The following is a 25,380-nucleotide window of genomic DNA, read 5'->3' as shown; positions in this document are numbered from 1 at the left end:
TCTGTATGTGGTGTGAAAATCTGGAACAGTCTGAGTTTACAACTGAAACAATGCAAAAATATTCATAGATTTAAATTCCTCTACAAACAGTTGGTCTGGTCACAGTATAATCAATGATGGTTTTAGTGTGCTCTGTAATGTCTGTTCTCTTACCATTGCTGGTATGGATTCAAAAAAAAAAAAGTGTGTGCGTATGTATGTATATATATGTACATGTGTGTGTAGATGTGTGTTTGTTACTATGTAATTATTATTGCCTGTTACCTGTGGTAACGCAGTTTATAATTAATATATTCTGTATTCAGTTATGAAGGTTCTATTTGTTGTTTGCGAGCTGGCGTTGAGATGCTTGCATGTGCCCGGGGCTGTTGATGGGTTTGTTTGGTTTGCAACGATGGGCGTAGCTGCGGGAAGTTTGTTGTTGATGAGTGAGTATAGGGGTGGGATTTAATAAGTTTTCTTCGTCCCGCTCCTTTTCAGGCAAATTTTGCTTTTTGTTTTGTGCACTTTATGCTTAATATATGTATTTTTTGTTGTGCCTGAAATGAACAAATAAATAATAATAATAATAATAATAATAATAATAATAATAATAATAATAATAAATAATTTACTGCAACAAACCGAGACGTTAAAGAGGAACTAAAGGCAACACTCTGCTCTGCCGGAACCTCACCATGTGACACAGGCGGAAGTAAACAAACAAAGGCGTCATTACTGTTCCACGTGTGTGTGTCTGAGCACAGAGATTGTTGTGTTGTGTTGTGTTGTGTTGTGTTGTGTTGTGTTGTGTGAGCTGTGGCAGTAACAATGCCTTCAGTTCAGTATCTGAGAGAGTTTATCAACGAGCGACTAACTGCTGCTGCTGAACAAATATTCTTGGAGTTTGAAAAAACGATCGTCCAGTACGAGGAAGAGATCGACCGTCAGCGCAGACTGCTGGATATCACCTGGAAACCCCAAATCAAGCTGCACAGGACAGGTGAGTGTCCCTCTGACGGAGGATCCTAATCACAGCTCTGCGGGACATTTATGATTGTGAGGACTTTTTGGAGACGTAAGTAAGCAAAATGTACTTATGTACCACTTTTCACAGAAGATTATGCAGTTTAATGTACAGCTGGTAGATGGGACCATTATATATCGGATCACGACATGAAAGCATCTGTTGTTTCACATTACACGCTATCGTTTGTTTCGTGGTGCCACACGGTTTATTTTTTCATCGTTTTGATGGTCACTGTAGTGCCTATATTCATTCTCTCTTTCTCTTATATGTAAAATATCCACACTTTGGACGGACAAACGTCGGTTCATTCGCGACAACGACAGTACAACCATCGTGTGGCTCTGCCGGTGTTCCAGATTAACTGGCGTTGGTCGAACAGATGTGTGTCAGACTTGCGTTTCAGGAGCTGCTACCGACAAACCAGCAAAAAAAACGCCAAATGTGTCATCTGTGACACTTGTGAGGTTATGGTAAATGGTAAATGGTAAATGGCCTGTATTTGTATAGCGCTTTACTAGTCCCTAAGGACCCCAAAGGGCTTTACACTACATTCACACACTGGTGATGGCAAGCTACATTGTAGCCACAGCCACCCTGGGGCGCACTGACAGAGGCGAGGCTGCCGGACACTGGCGCCACCGGGCCCTTTGACCACCACCAGTAGGCAAACATGGGGTTAGTATCTTGCCCAAGGATATTTGGCATGCAGCCAGGAGGCAGCCTGGGATCGAACCACCGACCTTCTGATTATCTCAAACACACTCCGTCAGTCTTGATCAGTGTTGGGTGTAATGCGTTACTGTAATTAAATAACTTTTCCACTGAAAAAGTAGAGTAACTAATTACTGTTCATTTTTAGGTATTTTAATTACAGTTACTTACAATGTACTTGCGTTACATTGTAAAATAATTAAACTCGCTGAATATCATTATTTAATTTCAATAATTTGTCTTCTAAACGTAGAAGTAAACTCTGCCGCTTTAACATCGCTGTAGTGCAGCTGCACGTCATTTTGCGCCAGTTTGCTGCATAGTCGTATTCTAAAGCGGAAGATGTCGGACTGGGCTGAAGCGAGTGGCTGTTTTTTGAAATGGACATATTCCCGTCTCTTCACTTTTCTGAAACAAGCAGACAAGAACATTACAGTAATATGTAAGCTATGTCCTGGGGAGAAAAAACTATCAGCTGCAGTTAATAGCACGAGTAATCTACTGAAGCGCCTGACACAGAGCATAGACGAACACTTCTGAGTGATCCTTGTTCATCATCCATGGATAACACCGCGGCAACTCCTGCTAAGCAGGCAAAACTTGATTTTACTTCAGCAGTACAGAAAGCGTCTGAAGGCGAGCTTAAAAAATGATTGCAGGCTACATTGTGGAAGAGATGCTACCGCTGCGTACTGTAGAGTCTACGTCTTTAAAAAAATGTATTTATTATTTAAAGAGTTTAATTTCTATTGTTTGCCCACTCAAGGTTTATAGGGATTTTAAGAAGTATTTAGTTTAATTACTTATTTAGTAATTAAGTTACTTTTCTGACACAGTAATTAGATAAGTATTGTAAATACAATATTGACTAAGTAATTAGTAATTAATTACTTTTTTAAAGTAACTTACCCAACACTGGTCTTGATGCTGTTGAACAGCAAAATGTTTAAAAATGTCGGGAGTTTACCTGGTGATATTCTAAGCGCGACGCGATCGCGAAAACAGCAAACAATTAACACCACGCCAATGTTGTTCACAGGACAGCAAGAGTAAACGATCGGGAGACTCTAGTCGTCGTTATCGTCCCCCTCCTGCATTTCATTACTCCGATTTCAGCGTTTTTGCTTCACAACTAAAGCGTGCAGTTTACTTTGTGTGCACTAACATGGACTCGAATCAAGCAGCGCCACCTCTGGCCAAGTGCCACAGCCTACAGCCAGATCAACTTGTGACACACATCTGCACCACGTTTGAATTCGTTTCATGCACAACACATTTGTACCTTTCAATTGTGTCTGTTACTTGTATTTGCTTAATTGTTTACTAAATGTTTGAGGTGTGAAATAAACCGCAATGGAGCAAAATATGGGTGTGTGTGGTTGGAGGCTGAGTTTGTGCGTGTGCGTGCGTGCACGCGTGGGGGGTGGGGGGCGCGAACATTTTTTTTGTAAAAAAAAAAAAGGGGGGCCCAGCAAAAAAAAATTGGGAACCACTGATTTAGATAGTTAGAAGGTATGTAAATGCTACATAAAAGAGCGCCCACTTGTGCTCTGACGCTTGAGTTCCTCTGTGTGAGTTCTTGGTTTAGTGATTCCTCAGCTCACTACAGTATATTTATTATCTACAGCTTTTCAACTGCAGCTTGTAGTTAAACCCTCCTCTGTCCTTGTTGCTGGACTTTCTCTGTTCATGGGCTAACTTGTAGAGTAGGGTCTGTATTCTCTCTGTATTCATTTGTGGCCTTTTTTCCTTGTAGCTGATTTTTAATGAGAGTAGATTTATCTGTTAACTGTGAGGATTCAGCCAACATTTCTGCATTTCTCTCGTATTTTCAACAGCTGATGTCAGTCATCATCAGCACTGACAAGAGGTGTAAACTTTCTGTGTTTTTCTGACTGACATTCATACTTTTAAGCCTTGTTTTAACAGTATGCACTGCTCGAAAAATTAAAGGAACACTTTTTAACCAGAGTATAGCATCAGGTCAGTCAAACTACTGGCATATTGATCTGGTCAGTTAAGTAGCAGAGTGGGTTAGGGACGGGAATCCAAGGACCTGGACTGCTGGGCACTAGCTATCCTCAAGAACCGGTTCCCGGTAATCCAATTCAAGTAATTCAATTGTTAGTCTGTCTGGTTATTGATCCCACTGTTCGTGCACTACAATCAGCTGATTTTAGTTTGCGTGTGAGAGGAGTGAAATAGCGGCGCACTCTGCAACATGGATATGGACATTACATTTATTTTTATTGCACAAAAGGATGAGAACATGATGGTAAAGTAGAAACTGCATCCAGGACTAAACGGCTGCTAACACAACTATGGCTCTGCAAGCACCTGTGCAGTCAGCATGCTAACGCTAAGCTAGCCAAGAGCCCAGAGTGACGCTGCAGTTGAGAGCTGACCACATTAACATTAAAGTTTTGTAACGACTAGTACAATGAGTTACTTTCTTCTAGGAGTAAATACTGCAGTACTGTACTAATTCACATTAATTTTAAGTGCTCTATGTAATATGTGTAGCAACGTTTTGTTTTGTTTTGTTTTGGGGGGTTTTGTCATTTACCACCCCAGCACTGATCACAACAGAGGGGAAATGCCTCGAACATGCACAAATTAATTTGTATGAATGTAATGTCTTTGATATGCTGCTTAATGATAGCGGTGACTCTCAAAGCAGAGGCAATAAGGATTGAAGACAGAATTGATACAAAATTGGAACATTAAGCGTTACCAATAATCAGTTGGAATCACTAAATTCTTCTCAATTTCCATTCATATCTGGGATGTTATGTTTCATTCCATCTGGTACTACGAGGTTACAACTCTGTCCAGGAGCTCAGTGATGGGCAGATCAAGATCTAGGGGGGACACATCTGTCATTTCATGCCCTACAACAGGGTGTCCAGCTCCAGTCCTCGAGGGCTAATATCCTGCAGCTTTTAGATTCATCCCTACCCCAGCACAGTTTAATCAAATGGTTGGAATACCTCTTCAGCACGCCATCAAGTTTGGCAAAGGCCTGGTAACAAGTCATTCATTAGATTCAGTTGTGTCAGAACAAGGCTGCATCTAAACGCTGCAGGACAGTAGCTCTCAAGGACTGGAGTTGGACACCCCTGCCCTACAAGCACATAGGGCCAATTGAACTACTGAGTACCATTTTGAGTTGTTGCAGTAAAATTTTTAGGGAGTCCTTAAATTCAGCCACATGGCATCCTTTCATTCCCAACACATACCCAATCCATAGCACTATAGATATTAAGCTTAATTTAATTTTCCATTGTGATCTGATACATGTTCGAAGTCTTCCTTTATTTTTTGTGCAGTATATTTGCTTAGTATGATTTTTTTTTTTTTTTCTATTTTCACATCACCTTTCTTTTAATTGTCTCCTTTTTCCCCTCCAGATGTCCCACAGCAGCATTTCTGTAAGGAGGAGGAAGTTATCGCTGACCAGCAGCTCTGGAACCAGGAGAGGAGCTCCAATCTGGACCAAGAGGAACCAGAAGCTCCACAGATTAAAGAGGAACAGGAGCAACTCTGCAGCAGTCAGGAAGGAGAGCAGCTGGTACTGAAGGAGGAGATTCATACCTTTATGGTGACTGCTGCTGAGGAAAGAGACCACAGTGAACCAGAACCAAAAAGAGAGCAACTCAACTGTGTCAGCTCTGCTGTAGCAGTGAGACAATATCAGGGAGGAAGGAAGAAAGATTCAGAATCACCAAGAAATAAAAACCAACCTACGCCAGACAGTGAGTGCAAGTCTGACAAAAGTAAAAAGTCTATTAAATGTGATGTTTGTGGAAAAGCCTACAAATATAATTATGAAATGGAAAGACATTATAGAATCCATACAGGGGAGAAGCCGTTTTCCTGTAAAACATGTGGGAAAATGTTTGTACGTAGTGGTTCTGTAGTGAAGCACATGAGAATCCACACAGGTGAGAAGCCATATTCTTGCAAAGTGTGTGGGAAAAGTTTTAGACAGACAAACGGTTTGACTGTCCACATGATCACGCACACAGGTGAGAAGCGACATCACTGTGAAATATGTGGGAAAATGTTTGCACGTAGTAATGGCTTATTGAGGCACAAAAAAATTCACACAAGTGAGAAACCTTATTATTGTAAAACATGTGGGAAAACATTTTCACTTAGAAATTTGTTTTTGATACACACAAAACGTCACACAGGTGAGAAACCATATCATTGTAAAACATGTGGGAAAATGTTCAAGCGTAACAGTCATTTAAAAGAGCACACAAGAATACACACAGGTGAGAAACCATATCATTGTAAAACTTGTGGGAATGCATTTAGATATCGTGCTCATTTGTTGCGTCACATGAAAATACACATATAGAGGTGTACTCTTTTAACAAAATTAACAGTTTAGCAAGCTGTGTGGAGTGCAAAGTTAAACATAAGTCAGTAAATGTTGGGAACTAATGGTAAACACAGCATGATAGTGAGGAGGTTATGGTTAGAGTTTCAGTTTAAAAGCAGGTGGAAGTGGCACATTTTTACAAATTATTCTATTTACAAAATGTTTTAAGGGCATTATCAATTCTGTACCCAGTGATGGGGATAACACCATTGCTTTTTTCAGTAATTAGTAATCTAACTAATTACTATTTCTAGCGTTAGATCGCTGTTGCTGTTACGGTGACTGTTACGAAGAAGAAAATGCGGTGCGGGCACGTTACAGTTTCTCAACACACAGATGATTGAAGTTGTGTTCATCTTGCTGGGAGCTAGTGGGACGAAACAGTCACGCAAGTCCCACTGGTCGGCTGAGGAAGAATAAAGTAGTCATGGTAAACCAATTACATGACCAATTTAAGATAACGTGGTGGCACAAATAATTTGTGTGGCATCTTATTTGATGCAGAGTGTTCTGTAAATAGTTTAAAATGGTTATTAAAAAAAGTCTTTGCTGCTTTTTTAGGTAAATAGTTGCATATAACTTTTTTCATTTGCAAAAATCCTGCATAGGTTTTTAAAATGTACAATGTCTATTTGCATTTCATGTTATGAAAATGATTTGTTAAATGTTTGTCGTTGTTACAGTAAAAAATATAGATATGATTTCATGGGGGGTTGTTTGTTTTGTTTATTTACATGTTTTTTTTTTTAATCAATTGTATTAATGAAAACATAACTGTAAATTCAAATGTGAGGTTGTGCTGAAAAGAATGATACCAAACAAGACATGATAAATAGTTCTTGAAAGGTGAAATGTAGAGGTCAAATCAACCCTGGACCTCAGTGGGTTAAACTTTTTTTTTTCTAAAGTAACACAATAGTTACTTTTCTTTGTATTTAGTTACTTTTATAATATTTTAACTTAGTTAATAACTTACTTTTTTTTGAAGAACTATAGCTAATTACTTTTTCAAAGTAACTTGCCCAACACTACTGAGGAATACATTTTCTATGTAGAAGTTGTTAAACTGTTTCCTAACTGAATGAAGTGCAAACGTTTGGTTTCTGCTCTTATATCTCTTTTGCATTCCTGTCATTGCAGCTACTACATCACAGAACAGAACAAACACCGAAAAGACCTGTTTAATCAATGAAATTAATTTCTTTTCGATTTTATTTCATTTCAGGTTGGTTGTTTGTGCTCTGGTTCTGGACAGTAACCTTTCATGTTTAAAGGTGTCTTATAAAAATTTCAAATGTGCATCCATCATTTTAAAAATAAACAGCAGCATGGAAAGACCAGTGAGTGATAAAATAAATGGAAATAAAATATTTATTTTAGATTTGTGTTTCCGCAGAGTACAGCTTTACCCTGTGTTCTAGTTTGTTGCGTATAATCCTGTGAGATCAGTCAAACCTCCAGCTGTCAGACTACACAGTGATAAATTTGAGATTTTTTAAAAATGTGCTAACCACTGCACCACCATGCTGCTTTTTCAATTCTTTTAATAAGAATAACTTGAAAGTTCATTTAGATATAATTTTTTAATGTTGATGTTTATATCATTTATTTGTCTCATTTTCTTTTGGTCATTTAATTCATTGACATTAGTTTTCTGTTACTTTTAGCTTTTTTTGTAGATTTTAAGACTCAAGACGTGGTGGGACGCTCATATATAGAGGTAGTTAGCATTTTCATTGATGATTTCTGTTCCTCTGCAAGCATTAAATTAAACATTTCACCTGTTTAAAATCTCCTGTACTTACTGTATTTGGGAAAAAGGTTTCTCGTCAGTCTGTCCTCAGTGAAGAGACAATAAGTCACATCCTTATTTATTGGGTTGGGTTTTCTCTGGCTTCCTCCATGCAGTTAGTGGGGTTAGATTCGCTGGCCGTTTATCAATGCCCAAATGCGCCAGTGCGTACTCGCGTGCTCGGTGAGTGCGCACTCGCCGAGAACGCACGGGAGCACGCGTACCCGCCCGAGAACGCGAGCACGGACTCGTGGGCGTTTCTCAATTTTCAAACGCGAGCACGGACTCGTGATTTGTACAGTCGGAACACCAGCGTGCGTGATGATGTCACAGGTCCGGAGTTTTACTGCCGTCCCCTCCTAATTTAACTGTGAGTAACATGTTATGAAGCTTAACTTTAATCACAGCCAAACCGGTTTACTCAGGAACAAATAAAACACTGAAATAAACCAAACATTAACATTTAGAAGTGATCTAAGTGACTTATATATCATTTTAACCTCAGTAGTGAAACCTCTAATAATAAAAATAGTGTACATGTACATACCTTAATAAAAACAAGCAGGTGAGATGTTAGAACGCTTTTATTTCTATTCTAGTGGACACTCAATACTATAGACAGCTGCTGGGGTTTCTTTAACCTGAGTAGTGAGAAGTCCGCGAGCGGGGGGACGGACGATGTGCCGGGAGTCCGCTGTTGAGTTTTGGACGAAATGCATTCTGGGATATATAGCTGTCCCAAGTCTACACCGATGCATGCTCGATAAAATGGGCGGATCGAGAACACATCCGGGACTTTGCGTTCTCGGCGTGATGCGTGCCAATTGGAACAGTACTTGGTCTCCGACTGATGACGTATCACGAGTACACGAGAACGAAAGTACGCACAAATACGCATATTGATAAACGCCCGTTGTATTCTTGCAGAATGTGGGCAGCAGCTCTTGCAGAAACATCTGTGGTCATGTGACACAGTTCTGTCTTCCTGTTTCATCCTTACCTCTGCTGCTGTATGAAGAAACATTTTGAAGAAGCAGGAAGTAGATTCATCACAAAATAATAGACATTAAGTTTCTGTTGTATTTGTAAGTATGACGTTAGCTAGCTGTTACTGGATTTCAGTGAGTAGCTTGTGTCACATGACTGATTATCTTGAATAATTTCTGTTATTTTACACAATAAACATTATTCACTCAAATTGTCACTACAACAAACCCAACTGGGCAGAGGTTTAACAGTGTGTGGCTCCCTCTAGTGGATGTTGTGGAGTATTCTGTTGTCTTTGATCCAAAGATTTTTGTACAGAGTTTTGGTGTTTCCTGTCACTGTGGGCTGCAGAGCACAGTAGTACACAGCAGAGTCAGACAGCTGAAGCTTCTGGATCTTCAGAGGAACTGATCTGATGCTGGAATCCAGTGTGGATGAAAATCTCTCCTTGAACTCAGCTGCTGTGTTTCCATCATCCCTGCTAACACGACTCAGGATGAATTTGGGGCTGTTGTTTCCATCCTGTTTGTACCAGAAGAGAGAAGTGCCTGTTAAACCACTGCTGTTATAGAGACAGCCAAGTGTTACTGTGCCTCCTGCAGCAGCAGTCTCTTCTCCTTTGCTTGCAGCACGTTGTCTTTTGTGCTCTGCATTCTGTAAAACACCAACAAACAGTATCAGTGTGCTGTTAAAGAATCATGTCAATGTTGGATTGATATCAAAGAAACAGAGTTGTGTTCATACCGAGGCACATAGCAGCCAGCAGCACTGAGATGAACAGAGGCGTCATATCTGCAGTGTAGAGTAACTGTGAGCTACAGCAAGTATAAAGAAGCTGTGATCTCTCTGTTTAGTCTTCATCAACACTAAGTTGGTGGATTAGAAGGAGGAGCCTGATCACAGTGACAGGACTCATTCACAGCCCTGTGTTATTCCCCCTGCTGACAGCTTTACACTCAGCACGTCTTTCTGCTGCTCTGCTTTCATTGGCAGCAGGAAGTCTACAAAGTGAAAAGTCAGTGGTCCTTAAACACATCATCAGTGTGTAAAGGGCGAGTGTGGCTTGTAGTGTTCAGCACTTTGAGAGTCTGTAAGACAAAAAATTTTAATAGAAACAAAGTTAAAACTCAGCTGTAGCTGAAAGTCAAGATCAGATAGGAAGTGAATATTAGACTCACAATCAACTCCAAATGTAGAGCTGTACGTGTCCAAGCCAAAAAGAAGACATCACCCTCCCTGCCTACATATTCAGTGTGACAATGTAGATAGGGAGTCGATGTGTTTCTGACACACGGGATATTTGGGAATAAATCCGAAAGAATAAGTCCTGAATATAAATACACAGCTCAGAATCCACACAGGTAACAATGATCACTAGGGCGGGGTATCGTCACTGATTTCTAGAATCGATTCTGATTCACGATTCAATTCGATTTGAATCTGGGAAATTTTGCCTCAGACAGTCAGAAATATTATAATTCAGATCAGTACATTTACATATTTTTGTATCTATAAAAAGGAAGCTGACACTCGCAAGACTTTATCAAAGGTGTGAGCATCACAGCAGATGCCTTTTGTCAAAGTAACTGAGGATAAAACGCAGAAAAACATGAAGGTGGTTTTCCTGGCCTGGGATTTTATAAAAATATTCTGCAGTAGATCAAAAACGAAAGAAAACCATTAATCAACATATGAACGTTACCTCTGAAGTTACAGCGGTGTTATTAGAGACACGGTTAAGCGTTTTGCATTTTGCATAATTTTAAAAAGTTTAAATTTGTTCAGTATTGAACGGCAGAAATTCGGTTTTCTTTTCGGAAGTAAGTAAAAGGAAAAAAAACAGCGGCCAACAGGCTGTAAACAACGGTAGTCTTGTGCGTAACAAGCAAGCGAATAATGCAGAAAACAGATTTAGACAGAAAACTGTTCTTGAAGTACAGAGAGAGAGAGAGAGAGAGCTGTGCATGAAGTGTGATTTTATCATGGTGGAAGCAAAACAGCAAAAGTCAGAGTGATTTCATGACGATGTTTATGTGAAGCGTAGTTTGGATCTTCTTTTGCTGCTGGTTCGGTCAATATTGTTTGGAGAGAGATCAAACTAACAGCTTTAGAATCAGCGCAAAAGGGCGTGAACACAAAGCGCGGACCGCGAAACATCAGAATCAGCGAGCTGTCGGCTTTCAGCCCCGACCGTGTCCGTGCCGTCAGGTGAGAAAGGCGACATCTCACTGATTCTGATGCATTGGGGGTCCGCGCTTTGTGTTTATGTCTTTGTGCAGAATCCGTGTTCCTGCTCTCATTTACTGTTTTAGCTGTTTGGTGGTTGTTGAAATTTTGTGAGGTTTAACCTGAAATTCTGGCGTTTTGGGCAAAATAAATTTATATTAAAAAATCGAGTCAGGATTTTAATGAATCGATATCACATTATCCAAGCCAGAATTGATTTTAATCAATAAATCGATTATCAAAACCCACCCCTAATGATCACCTCTTCTGTGACGACAGCAGAATGTATACAGGGGGAAAATCGTACGATTGTAACACCTGCCGGAAATGTTTTACTGACTCATCAGCACATAAAATCCACACAGGTGATCAGCTGTATTCCCGCAAGCCATATTCCTGGTGACACCAACAAACTGAATAAAGTGATGAGGAAGGCTTAATGCAAACTGGATATATTGGAAGCTGTGGTGGAGAGAAGGTCACTGAACAAGCTGTTATCTATCAGCCTCTTACAGTAAGAGCTCCTTGTCTAACAGGCTGCTTCAGCTCCACTGACACAAGCACAGATACAGGAAATCTCTCACACTTCATGAAATAATTCTTTATGACACAGAATCAGCTGTTATTCCAAGAGTTTGTCTCACCGTAACAACACTTTACATTCAGTTATTATCAAACACTTTCAGGACATCTGACATGTGCTGTGTGTCATAATTAGCTATGTGGTGATATGTTATGGACACAAATGCAACGTGGTGGTGACAGGACTCCAACAAGTACTTAATCTGGATTTGTCAGGACAACTTACAAAGCCCCAAAAAAATGCAAAGAGGAAGTCAGATATTACAAATTAAGCAAACACAAGACAGAAAAAACAAAAGCTGCCAAAAAAGGGAAAACAGCACAACAAGGACAAATAAAAGATAAACACAGAGACTGATGGAGGGAAAAGAATGGGAACAGTATATAGAATTAACTAAATAAATCATAAAAGACTCTACTAAGCATTTTAAGATAGAAAAACTCAAAAAAGAAGAAGAAGAAAGAACCCAAACCACCATAGTCACATTTTTACATGTATTGAATTTTAATCAGGTTTTCATTTTCACTTTTAACACGTTTTACTTACTTGACTTCTTTGCTAATTACGTTATTATTATTATTTCTAATTATTTATGAACCATCTCTTGGGGAGCAAATGAGTGGACAACGACACTGCAATAAAAATCCAATCAGACCACACACACAGGTGAGAAACTGTACATATGACATCACTGAAAAATCAAACAGACTCACACAGATGATTCATGTCAAATGTCAGGAAGGTTTAAAGCAGACGTTTAAGCCACGATAGAAAAAACTGTGAGAATGTCAAAGTAGGTTATGCAGGTATGAAGCACCTTTAGATTAGATTATTATAAGATAAGATAAGATAAGACTTTATTGATCCCACGACGGGGAAATTTTTGCGTCACCTCAGCTCAGGTACAGATATCAGAAGGAAATACAAAGAAAATACAAATAAGTACAATCAATGAAAAAAGTAAGATAATACACTATATACAATGGTAGCACACACAGTATAATACACTATATACAATGGTAGCATACACAGTATGTGATTATGGATATGGTTGGAAATATGGAAGACATAAACTATATCGCTTGATATAGCTATTGTACCACTACTATTCCTATTTATAGACATGTACACACACACGTACACACTAAATATACATATGTATACATATACATACATATATACCTGCACATGTCCATACACATGGAAGGTCCATTATGCATGAAGTGGTGACCGTGGATGTTCACAGTGTCCAGTGACTTATGACATCGTGATTGAGGAGTTATAGAGTCTAACTGCTGTTGGGATGAATGATCTGCGAACGCTCCTTCCTGCACCGAGGGTGTTTCAGTCTCTGACTAAAGGAGCTGCTCAGCCCACTCACATACTCATGCAGTGGGTGATGTGGGTTGTTCATGATGGATGTCAGCTTTACTAACATCCTCCTCTCGCCAACCACCCCACAGACTCCAGGGACATCCCAGCACGGAGCTAGACCTCCGCACCAGTTAGTCAATCCTGCTCCTGTCCCTGTCCGTGCATCCACTCCCCCAGCAGGCCACTGCATGAAAAGGGCAGATGCTACCACAGTGTCATAGAATGTCCTTAACAGAGTCCTGCAGACTCCGAAGGACCTCAGTCTCCTCAGCAGGTGGAGTCGACTCTGGCCCTTCTTATACAGGATGTCTGTATTTGTAGTCCAGTCCAGTTTATTGTTGAGGTGAACACCCAGGTACTTATAAGATTCCACTATCTCAATGTCTTTCCTTGGATGCTCACCAGTGTTGTAGGGGGTGACTTCCTCCTGAAGTCTATGATCATCTCCTTTGTCTTGCCGGCGTTGATTTGGAGTACGTTGGTCTCACACCAGCCAACAAAGTCACTGATGACCCCCTGTACTCCTGATCATTCCGTCTGATACGCATCCAATGATGGCTGTATCATCTGAGAACTTCTGTAGATGGCAATCGTCCGAATTATAACAGAAGTCTGAAGTGTAAAGGCTGAACAGGAAAGGTGAGAGAACCGTGCCCTGTGGTGCTCCCGTGCTGCAGATTACCACCTCGGACACACAGTCATGGAGCCTCACATACTGTGGTCTGTTGGTAAGGTAGTCGATGGTCCATGCAGTCAGCTGTTTGCCTACTCCGGCTCCCTCCAGCTTCCCTCTCAGTAGTGCAGGTTGGATGGTGTTGAAAGCACTGGAGAAGTCAAAAACATGATCCTCACAGTGCTCCCGCCTGCTCTAGGTGAGAGAGGGATCGGTGTAACAGGTAGATGACAGCGTCATCCACCCCAATTCCAGAACGGTGGGCGAACTGCAAGGGTCCATCACTGAGCCCACCAGTGGCCGAAGGTGGTGCAGGATGAGCCTTTCCATGGTCTTCATCAGATGAGAAGTCAAGGCAACAGGCCTGAAGTGGTTGGGCTCCTGGGGTGTGCGATTTTGGCACCGGAACCACACAGGAAGTCTTCCACAGTTCAGGAACCCTCTCCAGGCTCAGGCTCAGGTTGAAGATGTACAGGGCCACCTGACAGAGCTGGTCTGCACAGTCCCTGAGCAGTCTGGAGCAGATTCCATCCGGACCTGCTGCCTTCCTTGCCTTCGTCCTCTTGAGCTGATTTCTCACCTGATCAGCTGTGAAGTAGATGTGAGGCTGGGCTGGAGTGGGGGTGGGGCTGGTTTTGTTGTGGGTAGCTGTGTGGATAGGGGTGAAGCAGAGAGCTCAGGTGACAATGGCATTGCACCGGAGGGGGGGCGGCAACTGGAGGGGGTTAATGGAACCTGAGGGGTGGGAGAGGTGATAAGTGGGCCATTGTCAAATCTGTTAAAAACAGATTCAAGTCGTTAGCCCACCCCGGCCAGCAGACACTGTGGCTCCTCCATTGTCCTGGAAGTGTCCAGAGATTTTTTCATGTTCCTCCAGACTTCTCTGACGTTTTTCTGGTGGAGTTGGTTTTCCATCTTCCTCCTGAAGCACTCCTTGCCTTCTCGGATCTTGTATTTAAGATCTTTTGGACTTTCTTAAGTTCCTCCTTGTCTCCCACCAGAAAGCACTCTTCTTCTTGTTCAGCAGGGCTTTCAGTTCTGGGGTGACCCACGGTTTATTGTTTGAGAAACACTGTATCTTCTTGGTAGGCACAGTGTTCTCAACACAGAAATTAATGTAGTCCGTGATGCAGTGGGTGAGGGCATCGATGTCCTCACCGTGAGGCTTGCAGAGTTCCTGCCAGTCTGTGCATTCAAAACAGTCTCTTAGGGCCTCAGTGCATTCCTCAGACCACACCCTTATCACCTTCTTCGCGGGGGTTCCTTTTCACCATAGGAGTGTAAGTGGGCTGGAGAAGGACCAGGTTGTGGTCTGAGTGGCCAAGCGGGGGAGGGTGATGCACTGTAAGCCTGCTTTGTGTTGGCAAACAATAGATCTAGGGTTTTGCTGTCCCTTGTATGGCAGTCAACGTACCAGAGTTGTGGAACAACCTTCCGATTGGCATCCGGGCGTCTGACTCTATTCAGTCTTTTAAATCACGGCTTAAAACGTATTTGTTTAATCTTGCTTTTTCTACCGGTTAATGCTGGCCTTGTTTGCATAGATTTATCCTATTAATTTTCCTATTATGCTTTTATTTGCGCTGTGTATGTCATATCGCCGTTGTGTATTGGTGGCATTTTCCTGTGAACATAATTTTACATTTTTATGACCCTGATTATATTTGTGTTATTTCCTTGTTTTATGTTAAGCACTTTGGCATACCGTTGATTTTTAAATGTGCTCTATAAATAAAGATTGTTGTTGTTGTTGTTGTGGGAGAAGTTAGGGAGAGTGACAGATAGTGAGGCATGATTGAAGTCCCCAGAAATAATAATGAGGGACTGCGGATGTTCCATCTGTAGCTGAGAGACGGTGGAGTGAATGTACTCACAGGCTGCTGTAGCGTCGGCCGAGGGTGGGATGTAAACAGTCAGCACAATAACGTGTGAAAATTCCCTGGCCAGGTGGTATGGCCGGACACTAACTGCCAACAGTTCAATGTCTTTGGTACAGCTTTGTTCCTTCACAGTGATGTGCCCCGGGTTACACCATCTCTCATTGACATACATTGCTAGTCCCCCACCTCTCCTCTTACCACTCTCCATTGCATTTCGGTCCACTCTAACCAGTTGAAAGCCCTCCAGAGTTATGACAGAGTCCGGTGTGTGGTCCGTGAGCCATGTCTCAGTGAACAGGAGGAGGCTGCTCTGTTTGTACTCCCACTGCAGTCTCGTTAGCGCAATTAGCTCTTCCATCTTGTTGGGTAAAGATCTTACATTACCCATGAGAATGGATGGAATGCTTGGTTTGTACCGTCTCCTTCTTTCCTGGTACTTCACTCCAGCCCTGCGTCCCCTCCTCCGACGTCGTAATTCCTTCGGAATCTTGGGTCGCTCCTCCAGGAGTACTTTCCTGTTGCATAGTGCTAGCAGCTGCTCCCTACTGTAAACAATGGCTTGGCTTACAGGTTCTCCACAAGTGGTGGTAAAGTCCCAAAAGAGTAGAAGACATACTACTACTCTCACGAAAATTTGTGGGTCCATGTCCCGTTGCACAACAAATAAAACACGACCAAGAGTGTTGGGTAAAAAAAGCTTAAAGCACAAGAAAAAGAGAAAGGAAAAGGAAAAAGCTGGGAGCTGAGGAAACAGGCTGCCTACCGTGGCGCCATCTTTGATATGTTGTGAGTTTGTTACGTGTGAAACTGGGTTATTTTATTTTGTTTCTGATTTTTAAACACTGTCATCCAATAAATAAGAAAGTTATATCCTGACGACTTTTAGGGGTCGCTGTAGCTCAGACGGTAGAGCAGGTCAGCTTCTGATCGGGAGGTTGGTGGTTTGATCCCTGCCTCCCCCAGTTTGCATGCCAAATGTCCTTGGGCATGATACTAACCCCGATTTCCTCTCTGATACGTTTGTTTTATTGTACCTTTTATATTTTACATTTATATTTATTATTGCATTTTGCACCAAGGGAGTGGCACTCCAATTTCGTTGTACCCTGTACAATGACAATAAAGGCTATTCTATTCTATACATCCATCGGAGTGTGAATGCGTATGAAGGATAGTTAATTCGATTCAATTTTATTTATATAGCGCCAAATCACAACAAAAGTCACCTCAAGGCGCTTCATAGGTGCAGAGAAAAACCCAAAAATCATATGGCCCCCTATGAGCAAGCACTTTGGCGACAGTGGGAAGGAAAAACTCCCTTTTAACAGGAAGAAACCTCCGGCAGAACCAGGCTCAGGGAGGGGCGGGGCCATCTGCTGCGACCGGTTGGGGTGAGAGAAGGAAAACAGGATGAAAGACATGCTGTGGAAGAGAGACAGAGATTAATAACAGATATGATTCGATGCAGAGGTCTATTAACACATAGTGAGTGAGAAAGGTGACTGGAAAGGAAAAACTCAGTGCATCATGGGAATCCCCGGCAGCCTACGTCTATTGCAGCATAACTAAGGGAGGATTCAGGGTCACCTGGTCCAGCCCTAACTATATGCTTTAGCAAAAAGGAAAGTTTGAAGCCTAATCTTGAAAGTAGAGATAGTGTCTGTCTCCTGAATCCAAACTGGGAGCTGGTTCCACAGAAGAGGGGCCTGAAAACTGAAGGCTCTGCCTCCCATTCTACTTTTAAATACTCTAGGAACAACAAGTAGGCCTGCAGTGTGAGAGCGAAGTGCTCTAATAGGATGATATGGTAGAAAGCATATTGTATACTGTACATATTTCACATGAACAGTTTTTACTGTTTGTAGTTATTTCATTTTTGTTTCTTTATGTCTGAACGTTCCTACAGTTGGTTTGTGGTTGATGTGGATTTGCTGCTCATGTGAATCCTCCCACAGTGTTTCATTAGCAGCTGTAACCACAGTGACTCTGATAAAAACAGGAATTAGCAGAATCCATCTGATATGAAGCTGTGCTTTGAATACCACTTCCCTCCTCTTTGAAGAGTAGTCAGATATCTGTGTTCAGGTTTTTGTACAGCCTCTTCTACACTTTGTATCACTGTGTTTGTAGAGCACAGTAGTAGAGAGCTGTGTCTGCCAGGGTTAGGGCTGTTATGGTCAGAGTAGTTGATGTAGGTGATGTTTGGGTTTTATAACGTTTATCAGGAATATATTCATAGCCAGTCCATGATCTTGCTCCTTTCCAAAGTATAAACTGAGGCGCCTGAACGTCAGAATGATGTCTGTACCAGTGAAGGCGTACATAATCCTCATCTGTCTCATAGCTACATGTGAGTTTGACAGATTCTCCTTCTGTTTCAGTGACTTCAGCTTGTTCAGGAGTGATTGAGTCTCCAGCTGTGAGTCCTGGAAAAAGAAAGAAGAAAAGTAGTGAAATGCAGTCTGTATATCTGCTTAATGCAGCAGCTTCAACTAAACTTTAATCCCTGTTCTTAAACTCACCTATAATGTGAGATAGAAGCAAAAAGAGGTGCAGCAACATGTCTTTGGAGTTATTAAAGCCAGACAGACAGCACATGAACAATGTTCTTCCACTGCAGCACAATGACCAACAAATAATGTCATTGCTCAACTTCAGTGGGCGGGGCCAGTGCAATAGCTGAGCCAATCAAATAGTTTTGTGCTTCCACAGCAGCTCTGTCTCTGTCTCTGATCTTTACTGCTTCATTTCTCTGTTGTCTTTGTCATCAGTCCAATGACACAAGAATCAGAGGTTTAACAGTGTGTGCTCCCTCTAGTGGATGTTGTGGAGTATTCTGTTGTCTTTGCTCCAAAGGTTTTTGTACAGAGTTTTGGTGTTTCCTGTCACTGTGGGCTGCAGAGCACAGTAGTACACAGCAGAGTCTGTCACTGCAGCAGAGGAGATCTCCAGATGAAACTCCTTTTTTTGATCGTCATGTATAAACTTCATCCTTTCTGTTTTGTCTGAATAGTAGGCGATGAGAAAGTCTGGATGTGAATTAGGTTTCTGTTTGTACCAGAAGAAGTAAGTGTCAGAGCCTGAATATTTGCAGGAGAGAGTCACAGTGTCTCCTTCCAAACTCATCACTACATCTTTAGATGGTGTCAGTAAATCCTCAGAGGATCCTGAAAACAACAAAGACATATTTCACCATCATGTTTCTGTATCTTTAAACTTAGTTTAGTTTATAAAAAGTGAATCAATTCAAACAACATCCAAATCTTTTCATGTCTATCATCTCCTTTTACATCTCACTCCATCTTTTGATGACTCACCAGTCTGAAAGGAGACCATCATCATCCAAATGAAAAGCAGGAACATGATTTTCTCTTGGACTGAATGAACAATAGAGAGAACACAGCAGCTCTTCAGCTCCTAAATGAAGCCTTTCATATTCACTTGTAGCTCCTCCTCCTGCTGAGCTCTGTTTCCATTCAGGCTGATGAAGCTTTAGAAATGACAGTGATGCTGCAGTCGTCATCATCATCCAGAAGGTCAGACTGAAGGAGGAGCCTGCAGAGCTCCGACTGCATCCTGCACACACACTCTGACTGAAACATGTTTGAGCAGCAGGTTAAAGTTCTCAGCTTTGATAACAATGCTGGACGACTCTCAGTAGTGCACACGTTTTGGCATTTCTTATGTGGGATTAACTTCCTGAGTAGATTTTGTCTGCTGCCTGGTGTCTCTTAAAAACAAAAGTGACAAACTGTAATTTCTAACTTTTAAGACCACTTTTCCATGTTCATGGTTAGCCTCGTCAGAGAAGCCGAGATTCCAATATGGCAATGCCCTCGAAAACGGTTGTTTTGCTAGCCCTCTACAAAAAGAAATTACTAATAAACACATATGCAGCCATAGCTGGACTCGGTGGGCCGATGGTAATTTTTCGTTTTGATATGCCGATTTTTTTTGTTTTTTTGTTTTCAGGGTTAGGGTTAGCAGAGACCCGAGGCAGCCGCCGGTCCGAGTGTCAGGTGAACTGAACTTCAGGTAAGAAGTTATGACCTGCAGTCTATCTGGGTCAGCTATAAACCAAGTTTAGGTGGAGTTTATTTTCGTTGTGCTGACTTTTTACAGTCAGTTACAATAACTCGTACTGCGTACTAGCTAGCATGACGGAGTTTCTATACAGCTGGGCGGGTGCTATGATGTTACTGATGTTGAACTTTATTTTATTCATAAGGTTAGTTAGTAGAGTTGCTAACCACTCCTTAAAAAATGGAATCGTCCCGCATTCAGAGAAAATATTACGCGCTTTGTATTGAGCTGAGAAGGAACGCAGTTTGTCCCGGACTTCAGCTACAATGGAAAAAGACACAAAGCTGGAGTTATTGTGTCTTTGCTGCACAGCTGCCTCTTCCTCTCTCATTCTCTCCTCTCCCGTTTCTACTTCAATCATGAAACTGATCAATGATCAGCTGATCGGCTTTTCTCTCTTGTTTGTTTATCGCCCACTTTGCACCAGAAAGAGGAAACCAGCGGATGTCGCATTAAACAACAGCAGCACGTTTAAGCTTGATCAGCTGTTGTTAGAATTGATTTAATATTAATTTCTAGTATCAGCTGATGTTTGCTGGAGCCACAGCTGTAATAGCTGCTGGTCATGATGTCGGTTTGGATATGTGGTGAGAGGGAAACATGCAGATGAAACCAGGAGATGTCCTTACTGAATCATCAGAGCTGAACAGGTGATGGAGAAACAGGTTTACCTTTTAGGTGACATGAATGAGTTGAAGGGAAGTTATGAACTGTTTCTGAGAGACAAATAACACCAGGATCCTTTTCTAAGTAGCTGACAGCCGGTAACTGTGCAGGGGCGGGTCTAGCAAAGTGTTGCCAGGGGGCCAGGTAGGGCATTAACAGGGAAAGGGGGGCACAAAGAAATACTTTTCTTTCTTATTCTCAATTAAAATATCTCGCTTTAAAAAAATAATTATCTGAATCTTACAACAAATGATTGATAGATTGATACATATATACCAACAAGACAGTGTACATCACTGTCACAACAGCGTTTGATTTCATTCAAAGGTGTTAGAGAATTGTGGATCAATATTATTGTCATTGTGCAAGATGATTAGATCTTTAGGATGAATGCTGACTTCTGTTTCCTACACAGACACACATACACATATCACTGATCACATCACATGCTCATAGACACACACATCACATGTTCACTGTTGCAGAGACATACATGACACATGTTCACATGTGAGTGTTATATCTGTTGCATGATTAATGAGTTTGACCACTGAGTTAATAAAAGAGCTGCAAGAGGGGCCGGAGTTTGGAGTTGTCTGGGATCAGGTGAGGAGCTTGCAGCTCCAAGACCCTGGTCCTATCAGCTCCCCTTGCAAGTTAAAATGGATTGAGCTCTGTCTTGCTTTGTTCACGGGAATAAGTCTAAACCAGCGGGGCCTCCAAAGCGCAGACCTAACAAAAGGCTTTATTTTTCCTATAATGGCGGGCCGGTCTCTAGTCAAAATGCCCCGGCAGAATTTTTGTCCCAGTCCAGCTCTGTATGCAGTTCATCTGCAGTCTGGTGTTACCTACATCTTCCTACTCGGAAGGCAGAATTTCCGAGTTCTGAGTACAATCGAAAGCACCACAACTGCAGTTTTCGTGTTGGATGTAAAAAGCGCACGTAATGCTGTGACGTAGGCTAGAATCATGGTGGCGGTAAACGATGGTCCAGGCGTGGGATATCTCTCGTGGAAATATGCACATTATTTTTTCCTTTCTGTTGGTAGGTGGCACAGTGCACCTGTGGCAGGACAGTGCTAACATGTAAGTAAGCTAGAAGACTGGCAATCTTGCTGGGCATCCAGTTAGGGAAGCAACACATTAACAAGAGAATTCTGAGTAAAACCAAAGTTACTTTCCCTAGTAACTAGTTACTTTGAAAGTAACAAGTAACTTGAAGTAACTGAGTTACTTTTGATAGAAGTAACTAATAATGTAACTAAGTTACTAATTTAAAATAACTTACCCAACACTGCTCCTCTTTGACTCCCATCACCCTCCGGAACACAAACTTGGAGTAATCAGGACCCTACACCACCGGGCAGAACATGTTCCCTCTAAGCCTGAAGGGAAAAAGAAGGAACACACACATGTAAAGGAAGCACTGAAAACATGTGGTTATCCTAATTGGGCTTTTATAAAGTCAGCAAAGACGCACAGAAAAGAAGATCAGACACCAGCGAGGGAGGATAAGAAAGACAGACGCAACAACATTGTCATCCCCTATGTAGCCGGTGTATCAGAGAAACTCAGGAGAGTTTTCTCCAAGTACGACATCCCAGTGTACTTCAGACCCAGCAACACACTCAGACAGAAACTGGTTCACCCGAAAGACAAAACTCCAAAACACAGACTTAACAACGTGGTGTATGCTGTACAGTGCAGCGAGGAATGCCCAGACCTCTACATTGGAGAGACCAAACAGCCACTTCACAAGTGCATGGCACAACATAGAAGAGCCACCTCCACAGGACAAGACAGCAGTTCATCTGCATCTAAAGGTCAAAGGTCACTCTTTCGAGGATGCCAACGTTCACATTTTGGACAGAGAGGACAGATGGTTTGAAAGAGGAGTGAAAGAGGCCATCTATGTCCACTGTGAGCGACCATCTTTGAACAGAGGCGGTGGTTTACGACACCAACTGTCTGCCATCTATAATCCAGTTTTGAGGTCCTTCCCAGACGCCTTAACGCCCACTCACATCCTGGGCCATCTGACCTCAGGAAATCACTTCATAGTGTGGGGCCAGGTTTCACAATGAGCTCACCTGAAACCCTGGCTGATTGTGACCCACACCCGTTTTCACACCTTGGCTCATGTGATTAAGTAGAGGATCATAAGGGGGTCCTTTGTCCCTCTTTGGGGGGAAACTTCCACTGGGTTTAAATCTGGGACTCTCCACCATTTGACCCTAAAACTGAAGAAGTTTCTTGAATGAGAGGTGAAACGTCTTCAAGCAACTTAAACAAGTCCAGACGCTTTTCTTTCTAAGCTCCTTAGACTACGATGACCTGGAGGACTGAGAACCTTCACAGACAGATGGTTTCCAAAATTTCACTGTTGTCTTTGTCATCAGTCCAATGACACAAGAATCAGAGGTTTAACAGTGTGTGGCTCCCTCTAGTGGATGTTGTGGAGTATTCTGTTGTCTTTGCTCCAAAGGTTTTTGTACAGAGTTTTGGTGTTTCCTGTCACTGTGGGCCTCACAGCACAGTAGTACACAGCAGAGTCTGTCACTGCAGCAGAGGAGATCTGAAGAGTCATTACTTTTTTATCTTCACTCACATAAAAAGTTAGTCCAGGGACTGGATCTGATATTTTCTCTCCTGTTCCAAAATGAGAGATCAGGAACTCTGGTGGTTTTCCAGGATACTGCCGATACCAGAAGAAGTAATCAGTGCCATCAGCAGATTTAGAGTATTTATAGGACAGAGTAACAGTGCTGCCTTCTAAGCTGGACTCTTCTTCGTTGGTTGGAGTGAGTTCTTCACATCTGATAACTGAAGAAAAAGAAATATCTGTTATTAATCAGTTATACTAAATTTATAGTAGTCATTTGAATTGAACATAGTTTCCTGTGTAGGTGAGCATACCTGTGAGAGTGAGAAGAATCAGAGGAAACACACAGTGATGTAATGACAGCATGTTGAGGAACATAAAGTTTGTTTTGTGTTGAACTCTGTTGAATGTGGAGGTTTTTCTCTCTTCTATAGTTCAGTAACAGCTCAGCTCCTCCCTGAATCTCTGCTCCTCCTCTCTGCTCTGTTACACAGTTACACTTTGGGATTCATTTAAATCATTAAAATCACTTACTTAAGGTTTTGCAAACTCTAAAAGTACCTGTTTTATTTTCCTGAGTGAGAGGGTATTACATATCTGTACAGGTCTTGGAAATGCATGCAGAAGAAGCCAGCAGCTCTATTGCAACGGGGATTCTTCTGTTTTTCCTGGAATATGTCATTTTACATAATTATCTAATGCCAATGTCATAAAGTACCAAAAGTGATGAAATATTCATCTTGCTTGTATAAAACAAAGCAGCATGACAGAGGTGAGAGCGTCTGTGTGCCGAGTATGCAGCTGAATAGTGTAGTGGTAAGACTACACACTTCAGTAGTGGGAGTCGCAAGTTTGATTCCCACCCGTAAGAGTCCTGGGTAGACCCCTTATGCTAATAAAACCAAGCCCTGGAATGGGACGGCCACATCTGCAGCTCGGCCACAAGCATTTCACTACATGTTGTACTCTGTATGATTGTGTATGTGACAAATAAAGGTTGTTTGTTTTGAGTGCTCCATGAGTTTCATGTGAACATTAAAGAATTGTCTCACATTTTTATCTTAAAGCTGAACGTCTTCTACTTTTAGCAAACACTCATTTGCTTCTGTGGGTCTCAGCTTTAACTGATAAATGGATGGTTCTCATAAAGCACTTTTCTACTTTACTTGAGCACTCAGAGTGCTTCATACAACACACCTCGTTCACCCTTTCACACACATTTATACTCAAAGAGCAACTTCAGGTTAATCATAGCCTTCTGTAAAAATATGTTTTCTAGTTGTAATCTGCTGAATGAATCATCTGCAAGAGATAAAAACATCTATTAAAATATCCTTAATATTATGTGAGCAAAACCAAAGAAAGAAAGATGAGTGTTTGGTTTGAAACAGAAATGTTCCCACAGCTGTGTTTCTTGCAGCTCTGCTCCTCTGCTGCTGTAGGACAGACTTCCCCCTGAGCTGAACACTTTAACTATGAGAGTACAGACTCAGGAGGAGACTCATGTGACATTATTGTTGCTGCTAAAGTTCTTCATCATGGCTGTGTCTCATTCTCCCTATCTACACTCCCAGAGCAGTTTAACAGTGTGTGGCTCCCTCTAGTGGATGTTGTGGAGTATTCTGTTGTCTTTGCTCCAAAGGTTTTTGTACAGAGTTTTGCTGTTTCCTGTCACTGTGGGCCTCACAGCACAGTAGTACACAGCAGAGTCTGTCACTGCAGCAGAGGAGATCTCCAGATCTACACGTTTCTCTGTTTTGTCAATGTGAGCTGAGAATCCCGACACAGCTTCATGAACTGATCCTCCTCTGTGATGTAGAGCAGGAACTCTGGTCTGGATCTCTGGTATTGTCGGTACCACTGGATATTGTTGATAAGACCATCATATGTACAGGTCAGGTTGATGTTTCCTCGCTCTGTAACAGCTTCTTCAGCACGTTCCTGCTTTATGCTGTTCATGGAGCCCAAAGCTGCAAATGAATGATTCATGTCAGTCAGTCTTTTTCTTTCTTTGTGAGCATAATGAGATGAAGAAATCTGCTAATAATAACTCTGATCAAATCTTGTCACAATGAGACTTTTCTGTGTTCTAACACTCACCTATGCAGTGAGAGAAAAGTACAAACAGGTAAAGGAACATGTTTCAGGTGTTGAAGTCACACAGCAGATGAACAAAGTTCAGCAGAATGAAAAGACTAAGCAGCCTCTCTGCTGCACAGCCTTCTCCTCAACATCAGGCTGGAGGTCTGCAGAAAGAGACCATCTCATTGGCTGAGTTCAGCATCAGTGGGTGGAGCCAGAGAAAAATCTGTTTAGGGTCTTTATGAACAGCGAACCATCTGCTGGTGTTAAAAGAAACTAAAGAGGTGCAGTTACAAGTTGGACAAATCTGGACAGTGACTTT

At 41.8% G+C, this 25,380-nt stretch overlaps 1 protein-coding gene and 1 pseudogene across 3 annotated transcripts; one reads left to right on the top strand and one right to left on the bottom strand.

The window, feature by feature from the left end:
* The first annotated feature begins 734 nt into the window (after positions 1-734).
* On the top strand, positions 735-7,895 carry LOC120434301 (zinc finger protein 501-like). Of its 3 annotated transcripts, none has more exons than XM_039602144.1 (3): positions 741-982; positions 5,131-5,475; positions 7,251-7,895. In XM_039602144.1, the coding sequence occupies exons 1-3, from the start codon at positions 811-813 to the stop codon at positions 7,529-7,531; spliced, it is 798 nt and encodes a 265-aa protein (XP_039458078.1). In that variant the 5' UTR covers positions 741-810; the 3' UTR covers positions 7,532-7,895. The 3 variants fall into 3 exon arrangements, with proteins under 3 accessions (XP_039458077.1, XP_039458078.1, XP_039458079.1); XM_039602145.1 differs by lacking the exon at positions 7,251-7,895 and adding an exon at positions 6,365-6,832 and having other exon boundaries at positions 749-982; XM_039602143.1 differs by lacking the exon at positions 7,251-7,895 and having other exon boundaries at positions 735-982; positions 5,131-6,833.
* Positions 7,896-24,251: 16,356 nt separating this feature from the next.
* LOC120434157 lies at positions 24,252-25,193 on the bottom strand (annotated as a pseudogene).
* Between the last annotated feature and the right edge of the window lie 187 nt (positions 25,194-25,380).

Source organism: Oreochromis aureus, linkage group 18 (genome assembly GCF_013358895.1).
Source record: "Oreochromis aureus strain Israel breed Guangdong linkage group 18, ZZ_aureus, whole genome shotgun sequence".
Lineage (NCBI taxonomy): Eukaryota > Metazoa > Chordata > Actinopteri > Cichliformes > Cichlidae > Oreochromis > Oreochromis aureus.
Note: the sequence above shows the minus strand (reverse complement) of the source record. Positions and strands in the feature narration are given on the sequence as shown.

Bases quoted from the DNA above. Each gene is read 5' to 3' on its own strand.
- LOC120434301 (XM_039602143.1), top strand. From the start codon at position 811: ATGCCTTCAGTTCAGTATCTGAGAGAGTTTATCAACGAGCGACTAACT. The intron at 983-5,130 runs GTGAGTGTCCCT...TTTCCCCTCCAG, and splicing joins AATCAAGCTGCACAGGACAG to ATGTCCCACAGCAGCATTTC.